This window comes from Cygnus atratus, chromosome 2, assembly GCF_013377495.2.
Source record: "Cygnus atratus isolate AKBS03 ecotype Queensland, Australia chromosome 2, CAtr_DNAZoo_HiC_assembly, whole genome shotgun sequence".
NCBI lineage: Eukaryota > Metazoa > Chordata > Aves > Anseriformes > Anatidae > Cygnus > Cygnus atratus.
The window spans coordinates 44,707,897-44,726,321 of record NC_066363.1 but is presented as its reverse complement, the minus strand read 5'-3'; the positions used below and the strand labels follow the sequence as shown (position 1 = coordinate 44,726,321).

General features: G+C 44.6%; 3 protein-coding genes across 4 annotated transcripts in view; 1 reads left to right on the top strand and 2 right to left on the bottom strand.

Moving 5' to 3' along the window:
* NOD1 (nucleotide binding oligomerization domain containing 1) overlaps positions 1 to 9,763 on the bottom strand; it is a 28,086-nt gene extending 18,323 nt beyond the window's left edge. Inside the window, exons 1-3 of one of the 2 annotated variants that reach the window (XM_035549688.2) lie at positions 9,684 to 9,763; positions 2,938 to 3,276; positions 903 to 1,077 (exon numbers count right to left, since the gene is read on the bottom strand). In XM_035549688.2, the coding sequence (XP_035405581.1) occupies positions 903 to 1,077; positions 2,938 to 3,153 (391 nt within the window). In that variant the 5' untranslated portion in view covers positions 3,154 to 3,276; positions 9,684 to 9,763. The other variant, XM_050708699.1, reaches the window with a different exon arrangement.
* RPL14 (ribosomal protein L14) overlaps positions 1 to 18,425 on the top strand; it is a 70,361-nt gene that overhangs the window by 171 nt on the left and 51,765 nt on the right. The window lies entirely within an intron of this gene.
* Positions 10,215 to 17,006, bottom strand: GGCT (gamma-glutamylcyclotransferase). The gene is made up of 4 exons (XM_035549689.2): positions 16,877 to 17,006; positions 14,272 to 14,417; positions 13,403 to 13,538; positions 10,215 to 11,643 (listed from the first exon to the last, which is right to left on the bottom strand). The coding sequence occupies exons 1-4, from the start codon at positions 16,970 to 16,972 to the stop codon at positions 11,494 to 11,496; spliced, it is 528 nt and encodes a 175-aa protein (XP_035405582.1). The 5' UTR covers positions 16,973 to 17,006; the 3' UTR covers positions 10,215 to 11,493.

Below are 18,425 nucleotides of genomic sequence, written 5' to 3'. Positions count from 1 at the left end.
TTAAAGATTTGTCTCTGCAAAGGCAGGGGGTTTTGGTCACAGATTAGTTTTGGCATCTGCCTTTTTACTCTATTTATATTCTACCTCTTACTTCTATCAGGCAGGTGGTCATTCTTTCCTAACTTGTTTGGTAATTTTTATTATTGCAAATAGAAAGCATGTCCTTTAGAAAGCAGGCATCTCAAAAGATCTTTTTTAGGCTGACACAGAAAATGAAAGTCCTAGTTATTGTGCAATGTAGCATTGGGCTTTTATTGCAACAGAAGCTTCACTTCTGATGGAGGCAAAGTAATTCTTGTATTTATATAGTACAAAAAAACCTCTCAAGAGCAAAACATGTATTCCTGCTATACTTTAAGTCTGACTTTAAGTCTAAGGCATCATTTAGGATCATAGAATAATTCAGGTTGGAAGGGACTCTGGGAAGTCCAACCTCCTGCTCAGAAGAGGACCTTCTATGAGATGAGATAAGGTTATTCACGGCTTTATCTAATGAGATCTTGAAAACCCCAAGGACAGACACTCCACAGCCTCTCTGGGCAGCCTGCCTCATTGCTTGACTGCCCTCACCATGGCATACTGGCTATTCCATTGCCAAAACAAGACAGTGGTGCTAATAAACCGTAGGTGGCACAAGGTGGATATGCCATCATGCTATATATCCGCAAACAAATACAGAAAGAGCTTGACTTTAGCAAAACATGCCATTAAATCAACATGACTGTTGCATTGTACGGTGTGCCTTTTAATTCTTTGGCTACCACTAGTAGCAAACACAGCACGTTCACATATATTTTCTCAGGCTATGACTTCCTAGACTCTCTTATTCTCCCATCACCTGGTTAGAGCTTCCTACATAGTGGGGCAGATCTAACGAAAGGGATATAGATGCATGGCCTTACCTGGATCTGTATTTACCACAGGTCTGCTACAAATAATCTCTGAAGGCTCGTAACCTATTTCATCCAGCCAAGGCTGAAGTTCATAGTAAGCATCAGTGACTTTCTGTAGGACACGGATGAAATATTCTGAAACTTCTTCTCCCTTGCTTTGAACCAAGTCTAGGATTTTGCGAACCTGAAGAAACAACATGTGAAATATCATTGATGCATAGTGATAACTGTTACACTGCTGGACTGTTTTAGGATCCCTTTTGGACTGGGACAAGATACTAAAATCAAAACTGGTGCTTAAAGAACTTGAATTCAAAATCTAGCTCTGAATTTCAACCATCAAAAACCTCACTTACTGCTTGTATTTGGATGTTGCAAGAAAGTCAGCTCTGCAGATTAAGGTCCTGACTTGTAGCTAAATCATATGCTAAAAAAAACAACGTGGATAAATACTTCTCCTCAACAGGGAATCCAAAGGATTAGCTCAGCCTGGCTGAGTATATTTTAAATCCCAGGCTGGTTAAAACAAAAAAGATGGAGGGGTTTTCTCAGTGCCCTAAATTCATTCCTCTGATTTGTAGATATTCCAGTCACATTTAGATTTACCTCTGGATCCTGCTAGATCCACAGTGGGGCAGGCAGAAACTCTCTCTGGATCTTAATGCAGATCCAAAAAAACTACAATTCTTTCTTCTAACACAGCAAGTCAATACAGCAAGCTATCTCTGTACAATTTACTTGTTGCCTGCAACTATTATTGAAACTAATGGCTACCAAACAGTGTCTGGAGCAGCTCAAGGTGAATCCTTCCAAAGGCAAACCAGAGCCTGATCTCTGTGCAACCAGTACAAGGCAACCCCAGTACCGAATCCTCCTCAGGACAGAGCAATCATTTTGGGGCCCAATTTGAATGTTTGGATCCTCTTCTTGCTGAGAATGAATCAAGAATTCAGTTCTAAAGCAAAGGCTTTCTAGATACTATGGCCTCCTGTGAGCATAAAGCAGGGTGAGTTACAGGGACACAGCAAAAGCATGGCATTTTTTTGACAATTTGAATGCTCTGAAAAACAATTTTAACCCTTCCAGACAGGCTCCCACAGAGTCCAGTTCACTTACTATTGTGGCCTGCTCCCTGTCTCTGCTTAGAGTCCTGATGCACGGCCTCCCCCTCAGCTTTGTTACAACAATCATGTATATTATGCTGAACAAAAAGAAATGGAGATGATCGTACAGTGTGCATTTATTCAGCTTTGACCTTACACACAGTGAGCACTGTGTTAGCGCTTCAGCTCGCCAGCAAGAACGATTATTTTATGAAAATCTGCACCGTTAGTTAAGTCCAAGGTCTCTGAATTCTTTATGGCTTGCCTGCCCCTAGTTGTGATACTATTCTGAAGCAGCATGAGTGGTCAGGGAACGAAGAGCTTGTTTTGGGTCACGATGCAAAGAGCAACTGTGCACATCTGATAATTTTCTCCTATCAAAAGAACAGGAATTAATTTTTGCTACTGATGCCCACAGATGAATTCCAAACCCCAACGTGCCAGGATATATCAGTTTTACAGACAGACATTTACAATGTCTGTAAGTCTTTAAAGAGAAGGGAGGGTGTGCACATGGACAACATGCAATGATGAGCTTCTAAAATAATATTTAATTTCCATCTCCTCCTGTAGAGCAGGCTGATCTGTCCCATGGCGTCCTGAAGTAGATTTTTCTTGCAATACTCTACATTATAATGAAGGCTTGTGTGCAGCAAGCTACTCTGACAGCCACTGTGGTCACCTCCTTATCTGAGGACAAAGCTGCAGCTGGGGACACAGAGCAGCAATTATCAACCTGCTCGTTTTTGCAGCTGCCATCAGGCTTACAAGCACTGCCAGCAGTGCTGGAAAGAGATGTGGTAGAGATGCTTGTCCAGAAGGAATGGGGTGGGGAGTCTCCAAAATAACAAAGACTGGGAAAGACATCCAGCCCATAAAACCCAACAGTAAAGTTGAAAGTAACAAAAAGTTCAAGTTGGCTAGTGAAATAAAAATAATACCTTATCTGCTTGAGTTGGAAATTGAACAACAATCTCGGCGTCCTCGGTGGAGAAGTACTCATTGTTAATCAAGTTGTCAATCAAACACTGCGTGTTTTGGATTTTACTGACCAGAAGCTCTCGGTATATCTTCAGCAAAGCAATGAAGGACAGAGGGCTTGTTCCTGGAGGTTTTTCCACAGAAATCTCCAAGTTAGCACAAAGTTGGCCTTCCATAGTTGAGATAGCAAGAAGCTGCTCCGTCTAGCCTCATCTTTGACAAACTGTTTGTCTGTAGTGAAGTGTCAGCTTGGGGTTAGCTTCAAGGAAACAGGCGATCTCTCCTTCACGTTACTGAGCCTGTAAAAGTAATTGCAAAGAGCCTCAATTTAAACGTTATCCCGTGCAGATACATCCCTCAAGTAGCCATCAAAGAATACCTCCAGCCTCTGCAAAACACCACTGACAACTTTATCCAAAAAAACCAACCTAATATCTTCCTCATGTACTTCCAATCATTTGTTCGGTTTTTGGAAAAAAAAAAATTAACTACTGCAGGCAATCTCCCCTGTAATATAAATACTTCACTGCAGCTTGCCTCAAACGACAACACTTGCATCTGCTTTGTTAACTGCCTGTTCTTCGTGCATAATTGAATATTTTTATTAGCTTTTCGTGTTTCAATAGACAAAGCAGGGCATCTGTCCAAACATAGCTCGACAAGGAAATACAGGGAATAAAATTATATTTCATAGCAATTAATTCTGTAGGAGGAATTAATTTATAGTAGCAATTCCCTTTGTTTTCGGTTACAACAAAAGTCTCTGTGTAAAATTTTGCCAGTAGGGGAACTGTCCTCCTAAGTGAGGCCTTGTGAACTCTCTGACAGTCCTAGCTAAAGGAAGGAAAAGCGTTCAGCTTCAGGGCAGGTTTGAGAGGCAGTCCATTTAGATACTCTTTAGCCATGGACCTTGTACATGCAATTTCCCTTGCAAAAAGGAGACACTTTGCAAGATCACGACCAAATGATCTCCACACAGACAATGAGAATTTGCACGATTGACAGGAATTTCTGGCACCCTCCAGTAACAGAGGAAAAAGTACTGCTGCTTCAGCAGGTCAAGGGATATTTGGAAGAACGTTCTTAGATGCTGATTATAGACATATTGATAAAAACAAAGCACAAAGTCCTTCCTCGACAACTCGGTAAAAGTGCCAGCTTCACGGTTTCAAAATTCCCATGATTTCCCAGGACAGTGCTGGCAAACTTTCCGAATGGTCCCCAGCACTCCCCTGACAAGGAACAGCCAAGGCCTTCTTCCAGGCCCCAGATCCGTCTAGGTGAGCTGCTACTGGCACGACCTCACTTCTGTGGGGTTCCATACTAGAAGCTGCAGTCTGCATTAGCGTAGCTTCTCCTCCTTGGTGCTGGGGAAAGATGCGGTGTAAAATACCACATTTCAGCACCAAACAGCCTAGCTCCTCCGATTTCAAGAGGTTGTAATGTGTGGTTGCTGACCTGCACAGACGAGCCCCCCAGAGGCTGAGAGCAGGCAAATCCCCGGCACAACTGTTCGGGATCGCAGCCAACTCCAAAACTGCAGAACTCTTTCAACCAAACGCGATGTGACCAAGTGAGCTGGCTTTCCTACCACGAGTGAGTGACTGCATCTATTCAGACAAATCAACCTTTCATTGCACCATGCACATGACCCACCAGATCGAGTGGCTGACTTCTGAGTCACTCAGCTTCCTAGAAGCCATGCTGGCACATCCCTTTGTTTAAGAAAACACATTTCAGAAATGAACTCTATCATGAAGACCAAACAATGTTGAAAACATCATTTCCTCTAAAGCTTTTGCAAGCTTTCAGTTAAAGAGATAGAGTCACCTTTAAAACACAGGCAACAGAAACACTAACACTTTTCTCTCAGGACACTGCACCTACCCAACATTTCCTGCGAGCTTTGGTTGCTCTAGGACCACATTATCCTAATGCACGTTTTCTTCCTAGTTTGTGAGGACTGAGGCAAACATCCAGGAACCCGTAACACTGAACCAAGTGCTGCCACGGGTACAAAATAAATAGAAATATTTTCTTTACTCTTTCAGATCCATCTATGAAGAAGGTAAGGAAAAAGAAAAAACAGCAAAAAGACAAGAACATGGAAAATATGGAAAGATCAGACGGTCTCAAATATGCCTGCCCCCCATTTCAGTGAGTCTACGTCAGTAAAGAACATGGTTGCTATTAGAAGGGGTTGGCATAGGTATGCCACTCTTTCACACAGAGTGAATTGCAAGACAGTGGAGAGGAATCAGAAAAGCATTTACGGTGAAGGCAAGCATCAGGGGAAAAAGGGAGAAAAAGCACAAAGGCAGAACAGGGAAGCTAGAGCTGGCAATATTAAATCTGCACATGACGACGTACTCAGTGATATTTTCTGTAGTAATATTAAATTCAAGATTGAAAAAAAAAAAGACAGTATTGGAGAAAACAGTAACTTTCACCAGTATCTTTTCATAAAGAAAATGGAAAATTTCCACCATCCCCAGACAAATAAAATGTCACGTCAGATGAAGAGCTGAGCGCCTGAAGTGGTATTGGAACAGACCTATCTCCTGGCACATGCAGTTAATAGCAAGGCAGGTACCTGCATGTTTGTAACAAAGTGCTACATGAGGAAACTTCAGGTCCTACCCAGACTAAAGCAAACACAAAAATGTTTTACAGTAGCAGTTTTAGGTGCAGCAGCACCTACAAGTCCTTGCCAGTGTGGGAATGTGCTTATTCTTTCAGAAAAACTGTCCATAGGATTCGGACATACACAATTCTGCTTTGCTAGCTTCAGGTTTTTTGAAGCAGGAGACCAACGTGTTGACATCATGAGGTATCAGACTTATCTGCAAGTCTATCATCTCTTTCTGGAAAGAGTCCCAGCTTCCACGGTGCTTTACAATGGCCTCTTTGAGTGATGGATCACAGGGTTACAACATACTGAGTCTCCTCTTACAAGGTTCTGTTAGTTTTATAATGCTAGCTTACACAGCTAGCATGTTTAAAGGTAAACGCTTATGTGGCTTAGAAATGTATGTTGAAAGCAATCACTTGCTAGTCCACGGCGTGTGTATAGTGTTTTCTTTCTTATCTCAGGCACTCCTACTGCTGGATCCAATTCCTGTGCATTAGTCATAGGGATGCTGGAAGAAAAGGCTGAGGCATACATTAATATGGGGACACATCCGTGCACCGACCAACGTCTGAAAACATCCTCTGTTGAGAACCACTGCCTCATTTAACAGCCATTCCATTTCTGAAAGGCCTAATGAATAAAATCATTTCTAAAAGCCACCCTGAGCTTCTTACAATCCTTTTTAGGGTATCACTATGTTACAATAAAGAGAGACCTAACACAGATTCTAACAGCAACAGCTGAACATGAGCACTGAGGTTTGTACAAAGGGCATATACGTGGGGAGAAATGGAAAGATTTGCCAGCTCTATCAAGTACCTGAATCAGCAGACCACCTAAGGAGGAAGGGAGAGAGGCAAGAACAGTGATACCAGGGAAAAGCAGGAGCCTGGTATGGGGAGACAAGGAGACAGACACTTATGGGGCAAAGCTTTGCATCTGCCAACAGAATGGACTTCTTGTTCCTGATGGGAAAAAGTAAAAATAAAGGTTTACTCAAGAGGCTGCCAGTGATGCTGTAGTGGAAATTAAGTTAGTCTCTTTGAGGAGAACAGCTTCAGCCAAGCGAAGAGGACAGAAAACAGACTATCAGGAATTAAAAGGAGCCAGAGAGCAGAGTGCTCACCCATCAACTGCAAAGGCAAATGAGACAGAAGACAGTCTTGGCCAAATGAAACATCAGTGGGGATTGAAGGGATGTGAGAAGCAATAGCAACACTAGCAAGGGATCCTTATCACAAGCCTGCAAAACTGAGAGTAACAAAGAGGAAGCAAGATGGGGATCAGGCCAGGAATCAAGAAGGAAATGAAAAAGGGAAATGAAATTCGTCATAGTAAGAGGTACAGCAAAAGTATCAGTGCTTACAGCAAAGTTTTATGTTATCTATGTCAATAACCTGCAGCAGTGCTGATAGCTTCCGAGAGAAGGTATTGGCACTTCTATTTAGTGGCTCTTCTGACTTCCCTCTATCTAAACTCTCGGCATTGCACAAGTATATATGGTTATATTTCCTGGCCCTGCCCTTCTCATATCCTCTTTTCACTAAGATTGCCTGCTTTTCTTCTAACGAAACTGCTGTGCCTGTTCAATTTCCAGTGCCGCAAGTCCTCTGGCAGCGAAGAGTATTCTGTTTTACTGGTAGCACCAACATTTATCACAAAAAGGTCTTACTAAATGTAAATGCTGTAGATAAAGGGGCTGAAGGGTCTTAAAGAATAGCGAAAAAGAATTCCACATTTGGGTAAACTAAAGAATTAACTCCTCATTGAGCTCATTGCTCCCAAGGAGATTGTGTAGGAAGAAGCAGCAAAGCCAACACAAGAAACAAATTAATTAAAAGCTGTCCTTCGAGGCAGCAAATTTAAGACCAGACAAGTATATTTCTGAAGAGCTGAAAACTCAGTCAATAGTAAATTTCTTCTGTAGTTATCAAAATGACTATTTTGTAGTATTCAATTCAATTACTAGTAATTGAATTAGTAATTAGTAATTCAATTACTCTTAGGAGGTGGCTCTATGAAAATAGTGCCCCCTTTCACAAGAAAATCTGAGCCCTTTGTGTCTTCAGGTCAGATTTGTCTCCTGAGAAAAGCTATCTTACAGTGCCAACCATCCCACTGCAGGGTCATCACAGCAGAGGGAGAACTGGAGATCCTGACATGCTTTTTCATTAATAACAGTAATCTTGGCTCAGTCAGGCCAGTCCAAACTCAAGTATTTGCTACCACTGGGAGAAACAGAAAACAGACTGCTTATCCACATTTTATTTCATGTGTGCCACAACATTTTTGAACATAGCAAATAACCAAGAACTTATTTCCACACAGCATTAATTTCAGAGTTGTTTCTGATTGTCACCTCACCTTTAAAAGAACTTTAACAATTTTACGCAGTACAAGAACAGTAAAAACGTGCAGATGTTAGAAGCAAATGGGCACGTATACTACATGAAAAGTCTGCATGTTTTGACTAGAAGCGATGCAATTTATTTATTTCCCAGAGGTAAGAAAAAATACCCTTTATTTTTATAGCACAAATGGTGCGTTCCTAGAGGTTGCAGAGTCCCTGTACTGATCTTAAAATGATATTCTGTATCTATGAGTTAAAACACATTAATCATACTCCCATTTATAATCTCTGTGTAACTATCATAATCAATGCTACAGAATATCAATAAATGTCCTGGGAGCCATACATCAACATCACACTGGTGTAAAGCCATCGTAATTCTTGTGGTTTTGCTCTGCTCTGGGTCACTGAGATCAGCACCTTTCAGTGATTTTTCCCCCCTCTTTACCTTCTGACTATTAGTGTAAGCTTTTGTTGCCATCTCTAGCTGTTTGAAGAGCAACAGGTAATAAAGAACACATAAGAAATAATTTCTACCTCCATCTGGTAACCTGACAAGCTTTTGCTTAAAAGGCAGAAGCTTTTAAAGAAATATTCATATCCTTCACAGGTTTTGCTGCTGTATTTCCCAATAGCACACTTTTAAACAAATGGAGCTTTACCTACCAGGCTTGGAGTCCCTGTTACCAAGTCCTTGTCAAAAAGATTTTATGGGGCTCCCTGGTAACTCCTTTATGGTATGTTTCAGGAAAACATTTAATAAATAAGAAGGAGCCACAATTAAAAAGCAAAGGAATAGCCTTCAGTCAGAGAAATCTTGGAGATATATATATTTTTTTTTTTCAGTGGAGGAGAAGGGGAACAATTTACTAATATATTTAAAAACTTGAACTGCTTTTCTACTATTATTTGCTGTTTTCGCGTTCAACTTGCAGTGAGGTCTGTAACAGAAGGTGTAACTGGCTGAACCTCACAACTCTCCTACTTCTACTCCCCAAGACTTGTTGCAGTTGTCAGCAGCAAGCCGGGCTGGTTACAGGCACTGCACCCACTGAAGATCTCTGCTCCATCATGCCTGTACATCCATCACTCCGGCAGGATGCGATCTTGTGTGTGGGCTGCTCAGAGATCGTGGTCAGAAACTGTTCAGTGCTCCGACAGCAAGGTGCAGGCGTGGAAGACCACCACCACCCTCCTGCCATGCCCTCGCCACAGCCACGAAGCGCCAGCCCCACGTGCTGCGGTGAACAGCTCCCACCTCTCCCGCTCGTTTTTGGCTAATTTTCGCGTCAACTGGCAAAATTAGGCACCGAGGCCTAAATGACTCCTGTGTGAGTCAGCGCATACAAACGGCTCTTCGGGCAGCTTTGCGACAAGTAAACGTTTTTCTACTTATTTCCCCCCTCGCTCAAGGACCGTGCCCCACCAAGGCGAGCGACGCCGAGAAGGCATCCTCCCGCCGCGCTGCCCTCAGGACGCGGGCTCGCAGCCCGTTCCCCCCAGGGGAGCCACAACAAGGCCCTGGGACACCTCACAGTCTTGCAGCAGTAACTCCGATTTCTGCCCTTAAACCCCACCCCCGGCGGCGACCCCTGCCCCGCCGCCCACCCCTCCCGCCGCGACATGGCGGCCGCCCCATAGGGGGCACGGGGAGGGAGCGATGTCGCCGGCGGCGCGGCGCCCCCTTCGCGATCCGTCCCGGCCGCCCCGTCCCCTGCACTCACCGCGGCGAGACGGGACGGAGGGCAGGCAGGGAGGAGCGGTGCTTCCCCCGCCCCCGGCCCGCTCCCGCCCCGCACACGGTGCCCCCTCCCCGGCCAGAAGCGGCTCCTCCCCGCACAGCCATGGCCGAAGGCTGCTTCTCCCTCACAGCCACCGCCGTGCCTCCCGCCGGTACCTCAGAGAGGGAGGAGGCCTTCACCGCCTCCCGGGCTTCCCCTCTTTTCCTCAGCATCAGGCATAAAGTATCCCTCATCAACTCCCTCCAGGTGTTTACTTTCCCTTTGCTTCTTGCAATGCAACAGTAAAATACCCCCTCAAAAGTGCCCAAGGAGCCTGGTAAGGACAAAGCAAAATAAGCAGTTGTGGCATCGAGGAGCTGAGCCGCTTGTGTTCACGCACTTTTACCTCATATACTGCAACTTCACTCATTAAAAGTGCAAAGAGAATGAAATTGTCAGTTACAGTTCCACATCGTCAGCTCCAGCTTATATAAGTGACACGTATTACTGAATCATGCATTGAATAGGCACATGAGAGGTTTGGTAATTGCAATTTTATTTACTCCAATCTCAGACCAGACAGTGTTAATACCGAAAGTATCATGTTTTTCTCTGGAGTTGTGGTGCCCAACTCCAGGAACAGTCATATGACATCAGGACAGCAACTATACACCCCTGGCAGAAGTTTACAGAAAACAGAATAAGCAGAGAAGACATGGTAAGTTTATTATTTTTTCATTTCTCCATCTAAGCAGTCACACAGTGACACTGAGTATATCTTACAGTACAGAAGGTAAGACAAGGTTCAGTTGTTTCACATCTTCCAGGTTGCCTGTTTTTCCCTGTCCCCTAAGACTAACTATAGGGGTTGCCAAGTCCCATAAAGATTGGTTAAGTACTGTAAACCTTACAAGTGCTTCCAGTTTTGTAGAAAATTGTCACAGCTGTGGAAAAAAAGGCAAAGTCTGTTAATCTGTGATTTAACAGACAAAACCATGACACGTGCTAAGATGAATTCACATAAGTCTTGCTGATTCCTCTGGACTTTAGACCAAGTCCTAGATAAGTAACAAGACAGTTAAAGTAATTTTTAAAACCTCAAATATCTAAAATGATTTCTTTAAAATCTGTTGGTTGTATTTAACTAGTTCACCTATGTTGATTATTAGACATAGAAAGAGGGAGGCTGTTCTACTTTGAATAAAATTCTTTACTGAACGCAATCTTCAGGCGTGAGCTGCCTTTCAGGCTAACACTTCAAAACATGGAGATAGTTAATAGAAGAGGAATATTTTTAACTATGTAAATGGGAACTCCACAGCTTCAGACAGGTTGGGCTTTAAGACCATTACAAGCAGCAGCAAAGAAAAAAGTTTAGTATTGCTTTAGAGTTGAGTCTACCTTACACTCTAGTAAGTCTTTGAAATTCTTGGTAACTTAAGAACAAAGGGCCTGATCCTGCAGCCCTTATTCCTTAGAAGGTAACAGATGCCAAAACCTATGAAGATGGCCTTTTTCTTTTAAAAAAGTCTGTAAACAGGACATGTAGCATAAGTTTGTGTGTGGAGCTCCATGAGAGTTACAGAAAGATAATTTACAAATATGCAAAAGCTTCAGCATGTACTTAAGCTATACGTACAAAGTGAAGATGTTATCAATGTCAGTTTGTCTTCAGATGGCAAATTATGTCTAACAGCTTACTGTAGATGCACAGCAAACTCATCTTTTCTTGATAAATAAAGAAACCGCTGATCAGCACAGTGAGGAGAAGGATCTAAATCAAGGTGAATGGCCAAGCAAGTGCAGAGTTATTCTATGCAAAATTTGTTTTACTTGCTTTAACAGCAGCTTCAATTTCTTCAAAGATTGGCACTGGTCCTGCATAGTTATTGGTTTCAATAGCTTCTAATTTCTTTTGATACTCAGTCGGCAAGCCGTTCTGTTTTGCACCCATGCAGATAACCTATAGTCAAAAGGGGGAAAAAAAAAGTCAATAATGTTAGGAGGGAGAGATCCCTCCAAACATTTAGTCATACAGAAAGGACCAAGAGAAAAACAGGTACCACCAAGGGAGACCCCTAAGATTTTGAAATGCTACCAAAGTGCCCAAGACACGATTAACTTGTTAATTCAGTCATTCAGATCAAATCCAAAGCACAACAGTGAATACCTAAAGAGGTTATAGGAGTAATAGAAACAGATACTTAGCTTAGTGAAAACAGATTCCTTAGAGTTTGTTACTGCAGCTTTCCTTCTACATACCAAAAACCCTCAAGTTTTAGTGCAAGAGAACCTAAGTGACAGGGAGAGGAAAAGAGGAGGCTGTAGGAGCCAAGGCTTGAAAGAGGCACTAGCAAGTTGCCAAATAAAAATGAAGAAAGATAAATACAGAGACTTTAAAAGCTGACACCAGTGTAAGTATTCTTTCACACATTCAACAACCAGGAAATCCAAGGATATGGTGTCTGGAAGGGATAAACTTTGCCACAAAAAGTACCTTGCAGTAAATGGATGTAGCTTGCTGTGTGCAGATGCAGTCACCTGTACTAAATTTTTAGACCTCTTGTCTGGTTAACTTCGGTTAAACAAATAAGCCAGGGTGGGGTGGGGGGGGAGAAAAAGAGAACTACAAACCAACCCTGACAACAGCAGGAGAGAATGTTTAACTAGATAAAGTTGCCAATATTGGAAGTCTGCTCTCACAGCATACTAGTGAGAGCTCACATGCAGCAGCAGATTCCACATATTAATTCCTTGAAAAGCCCTAAAGATCTGTTTTGACAGGAAGCAGGAAAGGAAGGGGGAGGCTTGTAAAGCAGCAACACCTGCTTTCTAATCAAGCTTTCTCTTAAGAAATCCTGCAGCAGCAGGCCTTCGCTGTGCTCCTGGAAGCTGATCTGTGGGAGTTGAGAGAGGAACATGGATTTCATAGGCTCAAGCCCTGTTTCTTTGCTTTTGGTAGGAAAAGTCTACATGTTACAGCGATGTCTGTCTGCAGTTGCTAGCAACTGCAGACAATTCACAATTCCAGACATGCAGTCATGCCACCTGAGGCTAGTCCCGCATCAGATCTCACAGGCTAAGCAGGTCAGGCCTGCTCTGTGACTGGGTAGTGTGTCTCTGTAGAGTCAGTGAGTTGCAGTGTTGAAACACTTCTGCCTCACCAGCCATGAAGTGAGGACCCTGCAGTGCCCTACAGTGGTGCTAGAAATCCTGTGATCTACTGATGATGCATCTGGTAAAAAGAGGCAGGTGGACTCGTGCATTAGAAGACAGTAAGATAATTTATAAGGCAATAGGAATAACCCATGTCCTTGGGACTACAAGCCAGGTGCTGTATTCTCCCCACAGAAGCTTCCCTCTGTACTTTGTGTGGAGTGCATTAATTTTTCATTCCCAAACAGAGAATTGCTGCGTATATGGAAAGGAGCTGGCATCCTTCAGAAATCCTGGTGTCAGTCATAACTAATTCATGAGTTAAATAGAGGCTTCATGTAAAGCAGAACTAAAGCAGAAAATAAAACTGATTTAGTCGATCTTTAAGAGCTAGCAGCCCTCAGTAAGCATCATTACACTAGTAGATTGCACAAGGATTAAGTTACACCTTTACATTAGAATTACTCATGCCTTTTATCTAACGAAAATAAGGTCCTTATTAAACAGGACAGAAGTACTGCATTATGTATTTCTGTTCCTTCTCTCCAGATGCAACACCTACCTACCTTTTTATACTGGGGAGAAGGGGGACCACGGACATAGTCCTTCATCTGGTAGCTTCGACAGGTCAGAACCTTTCCTGCTTGAGTGTGGACGTTAACTTCTATTGGGACATAAATGCCATCTTCAACTCCCTCTTGCCTACAAAGGACATATATTCCTTTCACGGCCAGTAACTGATGCATGGGTAACAGGCATCTTACATCTTTCAAGCAAACTGTGCAATTAAACCTATACATTTAACATAACAGAATTCAGGACAGAACACTGATCTTCATGGGTAAATGACTTACAGAAAAATAATTAAAGCAAAACATCTTCCAGTACTTTTTGTGCTAACTGCTTTCATATCCAAAAATAAGTTTCTAAAAGCAAGTGCTACTCCTTATTCATCGATTCAACAATGTAAGAAAGATGACTAAGAAAGGGCAGCTAGCTTGCAAGACTAGAAAGTATTGCTTGTGAATTAGGTACTGTGCAAGTCTTGTAATCTAGAGGAGAAACCCAACCAAGATTATCAGAATTAATAAGTAGTCCTGTGTGGAGCCAGGAGTTGGACTCGATGATCCTTGTGGATTCCTTCCAACTTGGGATAGCCTATGATTCTGCTATCATTATAAAAGGCAAAAACAAACACTAAATTAGCTTTTGCTTGAAAACAAGGCAATTTTAAACTCAAATATTTTAGAAGCCAATAAATGTACTATAGAGGGGAATTCACATTAAAATCCAAAGTGTCTTCTTGATCCCAGCAAAAGCTTCCACACTGCCTTTTACAAAAAGGCAAACAAACAAACAACACTTTTGAATTGCTTTTGAAGACTTTTGAATTGCTCTCTAAAGTAACAGAAGACAGCAAAGTTAAGTCACCTACTTATCCAGTGAACTTAAATTGCTAGTGTTCATTTTCCACACTACTCCCCATACTTCGTCTCCAGGGCTCTGAACAATGGTAGCTGTACCTCCATGCCAGACGGGACTTGTCCTGCCTTGATGATGGCCAAAATCGAGCTTAAAATCCTGCAAATGAAACCAATGCAGAAAAATCAATTTCCACTTACGATAAGGGCTGTTGGCTATTCTTGACAGGAAGGGGGCACCTAAAGCAGAGCCTACAAGAAGTCAGCTGGAGCCGTGGAAGGAAGAACGCACAGTCACATAGGCTGGATCTGATCCAGCTTCAGCTCATGCGGGGCTGATGTCAGCCTCTTCCACCCCCCAAGAGAAACTGTAGCCTTGGGACAAAGGGAAGAGAGGTCTGGCAGAGCTGTGTTGGTAGAAGTCTTGGTCTGCAGAGGCCTGCATCCACCTAAGCGTTAGCTAACACCATCTGAGGTGTGCCATGAAGGAGGGAACTGACTACTGCCTTCTTCTCGTTCCTCAAAAGACATGCCTACCTGGTGCCCATTCCTTCACAACTTTTGGTGCTGTTATAAGACGTAAATGCTACCATGCTGGGTCCAGGAAAATAGTAATGATAAGCCTCCAAAACAGTAAGTCTTTTCCTCATGTGCTAATAGAAGTGCCCAGGCATATGATACCATCCTGTGTACTTTCCAGTGTTACATGGCATCTCATCACTCAACTGAAACACTTTTGGGTATTTTTAAGTCAGGGTATATGCCTCTTTGAGTAAGCTTATTCAAGTGCTGCAAGTCAAAACATTGCTTTGAAAATCAAGTATTTCTTTTTCATACAAGCAATACCAAATATTATCATATAGGCAAAATACAATAACTCGTTCTTGCATTTTTTCCAGTATAATTTCATATCCGACTTCATAGAGGCCCAGTTTCCCTTCCAATTTGTACACCTTTCACTAGCCATAGAGAAGGGGAAGAAAAAAGCCTTATGGAAGACTACCCGATCGATAACAACAACAAAACAAAAAACTGGCAAAGACAAAAGTTATTATAAAAAACAAAAACAAACAAACAAAAAAAACAACAAAAACAACTAGACAAGCTCACAGCTTTGCTTAGTTCTGTTCACCCCCTTTTTAAGCTGTAAGACAACTTTGATTTGAAATACATGCCTGTATATATTAATATATTTGCTTGCTGAGATGTTACTTTCTTGTAACGTGCCCTAACACATATGGGAAAAGGCTGCAGAAATTGAGCAACTGGAGGCTTACAAAAAACGGAGGCTTTGTAGCCTATTTTCATGTTATTAAGCCAACATGCTCCTAGAGCAGCTTAGAAATCAATCTGACCCTTTGCACACATCCTCAGTGCCAAGTACCAGCAATTTTCCAGCTTGAAGCAGCGGACCGGAGCCCCCTGGCATCAGCAGGCACATCGCAAACCGCCAGCCGTCTGCCAGAAAAGCCAGCGGCTGACCGAGAGCTCTCCAACAGCTTCCTTGTGGGAACCCCAAAAGTCACGTGAAACCCAGCAGGAAAGCTGAAGCACTGGGTTGGGTTTTTTCCTCCATTTGAGGCCAAGCGTTTTCCACATCTTTTGTGTCCGATCCTGCTGGGCACGCGGTGCATTTGATGTGCCAGCAGTGTCTGAAAGTGCCTTGCCCTTGACAGGACCAGGCCTCAGCTGCCAGCCAGGACAGAGGATAGCTGGCTCTAGGGAGCTTACTGATCTGTCTGGGAGATGGTAAGGAGCTTATTCATTACACATTTTTGGAACTTGTTCATATGCTCTCTAACACAGATCATTTCTTGCCAGGAGAATAACAGAATCGTCTAGGTTGGAAGAGACCTCCAAGATCACCGAGTCCAACCTCTGACCTAACACTAACAAGTCCTCCACTAAACCATGTCGCTAAGCTCTACATCTAAACTTCTTTTCAAGACCTCCAGGGATGGCGACTCAACCACTTCCCTGGGCAGCCCATTCCAATGCCTAACAACCCTTTCAGTAAAGAAGTTCTTCCTAATATCCAACCTAAACCTCCCCTGGCGCACCTTTAGCCCATTCCCCCTCGTCCTGTCACCAGGCACGTGGGAGAACAGACCAACCCCCACCTCGCTACAGCCTCCTTTAAGGTACCTGTAGAGTGCGATGAGGTCACCCCTGAGCCTCCTCTTCTCCAGGCTGAACAACCCCAGCTCCCTCCCAGAACCCTCAAGAAGTCCTCGAGGGGCATCCTGAGGACGATGCTCCCCCAGGGGCCGGTCCAGCCGTTCACCAGCACCCTGACGGCCACACGCTCGGGGTTCCGAGCCCACATCAAACCCAGACCACGGGCAGGTACTGCTGCCTGTCAAAGCCAGGCTGACGCACTGACGTTAGGTAGCTGGGAGGAGGGAAGTGGCACAGCCAGCGCGCACGAAGGCTCCGGCTCCAACTAAAACCCCCCAAACTACCCCAAAACCCCCCTCCCGAAACAACCCCAACACCCCATGACAACCCCACCCACCCCCCCCCCCGGCACCCGGACGGGCCCTTCTCCTCCTCCCCCCGCCGTTCCGAGGTCCGGGTCCGGGTCCGGGTCTGGGTCCGGGTCCGGGTCCCCCCCCGCACCTGCAGCCGCGCGGTGCCGCAGGGCGCGGCGGCGGTGCCGAGCAGCAGGCGCTCCCGCAGCAGGTTGCTGCCGTACGCGAAGTACAGCGCCTCCATCGCGCCGCGGGACACGCCCCCCGCGCCTCGACCGCGCCCCTTTTCGCCCTAGCCACGCCCGTTTTTCGCCTGAACCACGCCTACTTTTCGCCTTAGCCACGCCCACTTTAGCCCAGCCCGGCCCCGCTATTGGCTGCCCGCCCGCGCGCTGTCGCGGCGGCCGTCGGCCGGCGGGGAGGGGTGGTGCGGGGGTGACGTCGCGGTGGGCTGGCAGGGGAGGGGGCGCCGCCATCTTGGGGCGGTGCTTGGGGGGGGTGGGCTGCAGGAGTAGCCTGTGGGAGGTGTCTGGAAATTGTAATTCGTCTTTAAATGCGTTGAATTAAAAGTGAGGTTCTGATCCTTCCTGTCCGTCTGTTTTCCATTTATTTTCTTCCCCTAAGTAGGATTAAATAGGGATAAGTACACTTGGAGCCCTGCGTTCAGCTCTGGGGCCCCAGCACGAGGAGGACATGGACTTAATAGAACGAGTCCAGAGGAGGGCACAGGGATGATCGGAGCTGGAGCTTCTCTCCTATATGGACAGGCTGAGGGGGTTGGGGTTGTTCAGCCTGGAGAAGAGAAGGCGAGAGAAGGGAGATCTTATAGTGGTCTTCCAGTACCTAAAGGGGGCTACAGGACAGCTGAGGAGGGACTTATCCCAGGGAGTGTAGTGATGAGACAAGGAATAATGGTCTTGAACTAAAAGAGATTTAGATTAGATATCAGAAAGAAAAAAAATACCTTCACTGAGAGGGTGGTGAGGCACTGGCACAGGCTGCCCAGAGAAGCTGTGGATGCCCCATCCCTGGAGGTGTTCAAGGCCAGGCTGGATGGGGCTTTGGGCAACCTGGTCTGGTGGGAGGTGTCCCTGTCCATGGCAGGGGGTTGGAACTGGGTGATCTTTAAGGTCCCTTCTAACCGAAACCATACTGTGATTATGATTCTATGAAGTATTTTAGGGCCAGAGAGAGCCATAGTGTTCATTTGTGACCTAGGTTGTAGGATGGCAAAGCAAGACTTCTTCAGTCTCGCTCCTTAGGACAGCTAGTAGCTGAACGTGTCTTTTGGAAATATGTTTTGGAATCTGCTTTTAGTCCACTATCCCCAGGGATATGCTTACACAACTCTGAACTCTGCGTGGAGAAGCCTGCCTCTTGTCTTCTGCCAGTAGCATCAGGAATGCTGATTTCAACCAGAGATGACAGAATGCAAAGGGGTTTCAAAGTTACTAATTTTCTACTAGATTCAAGAAAATAGGCAGAGATGGCTGTGATGCCCATTCTTCAGAAAAGGCTGCCATGTGAGTGCAGTGGTGGGACAGCATGTGTCCCGCTGGAGGAGCTTGCTGTGAGCCTCCTGGCTTCATCCACCCCATGGTCCTTCTGCCTCGGGGAATGCCCCTGGAGGATGGCAGGTTCCCCACACGCCAGTGCTCGCTGAACAACCCCTTCGGTTTTGCTCTGAGCTGTTGCTT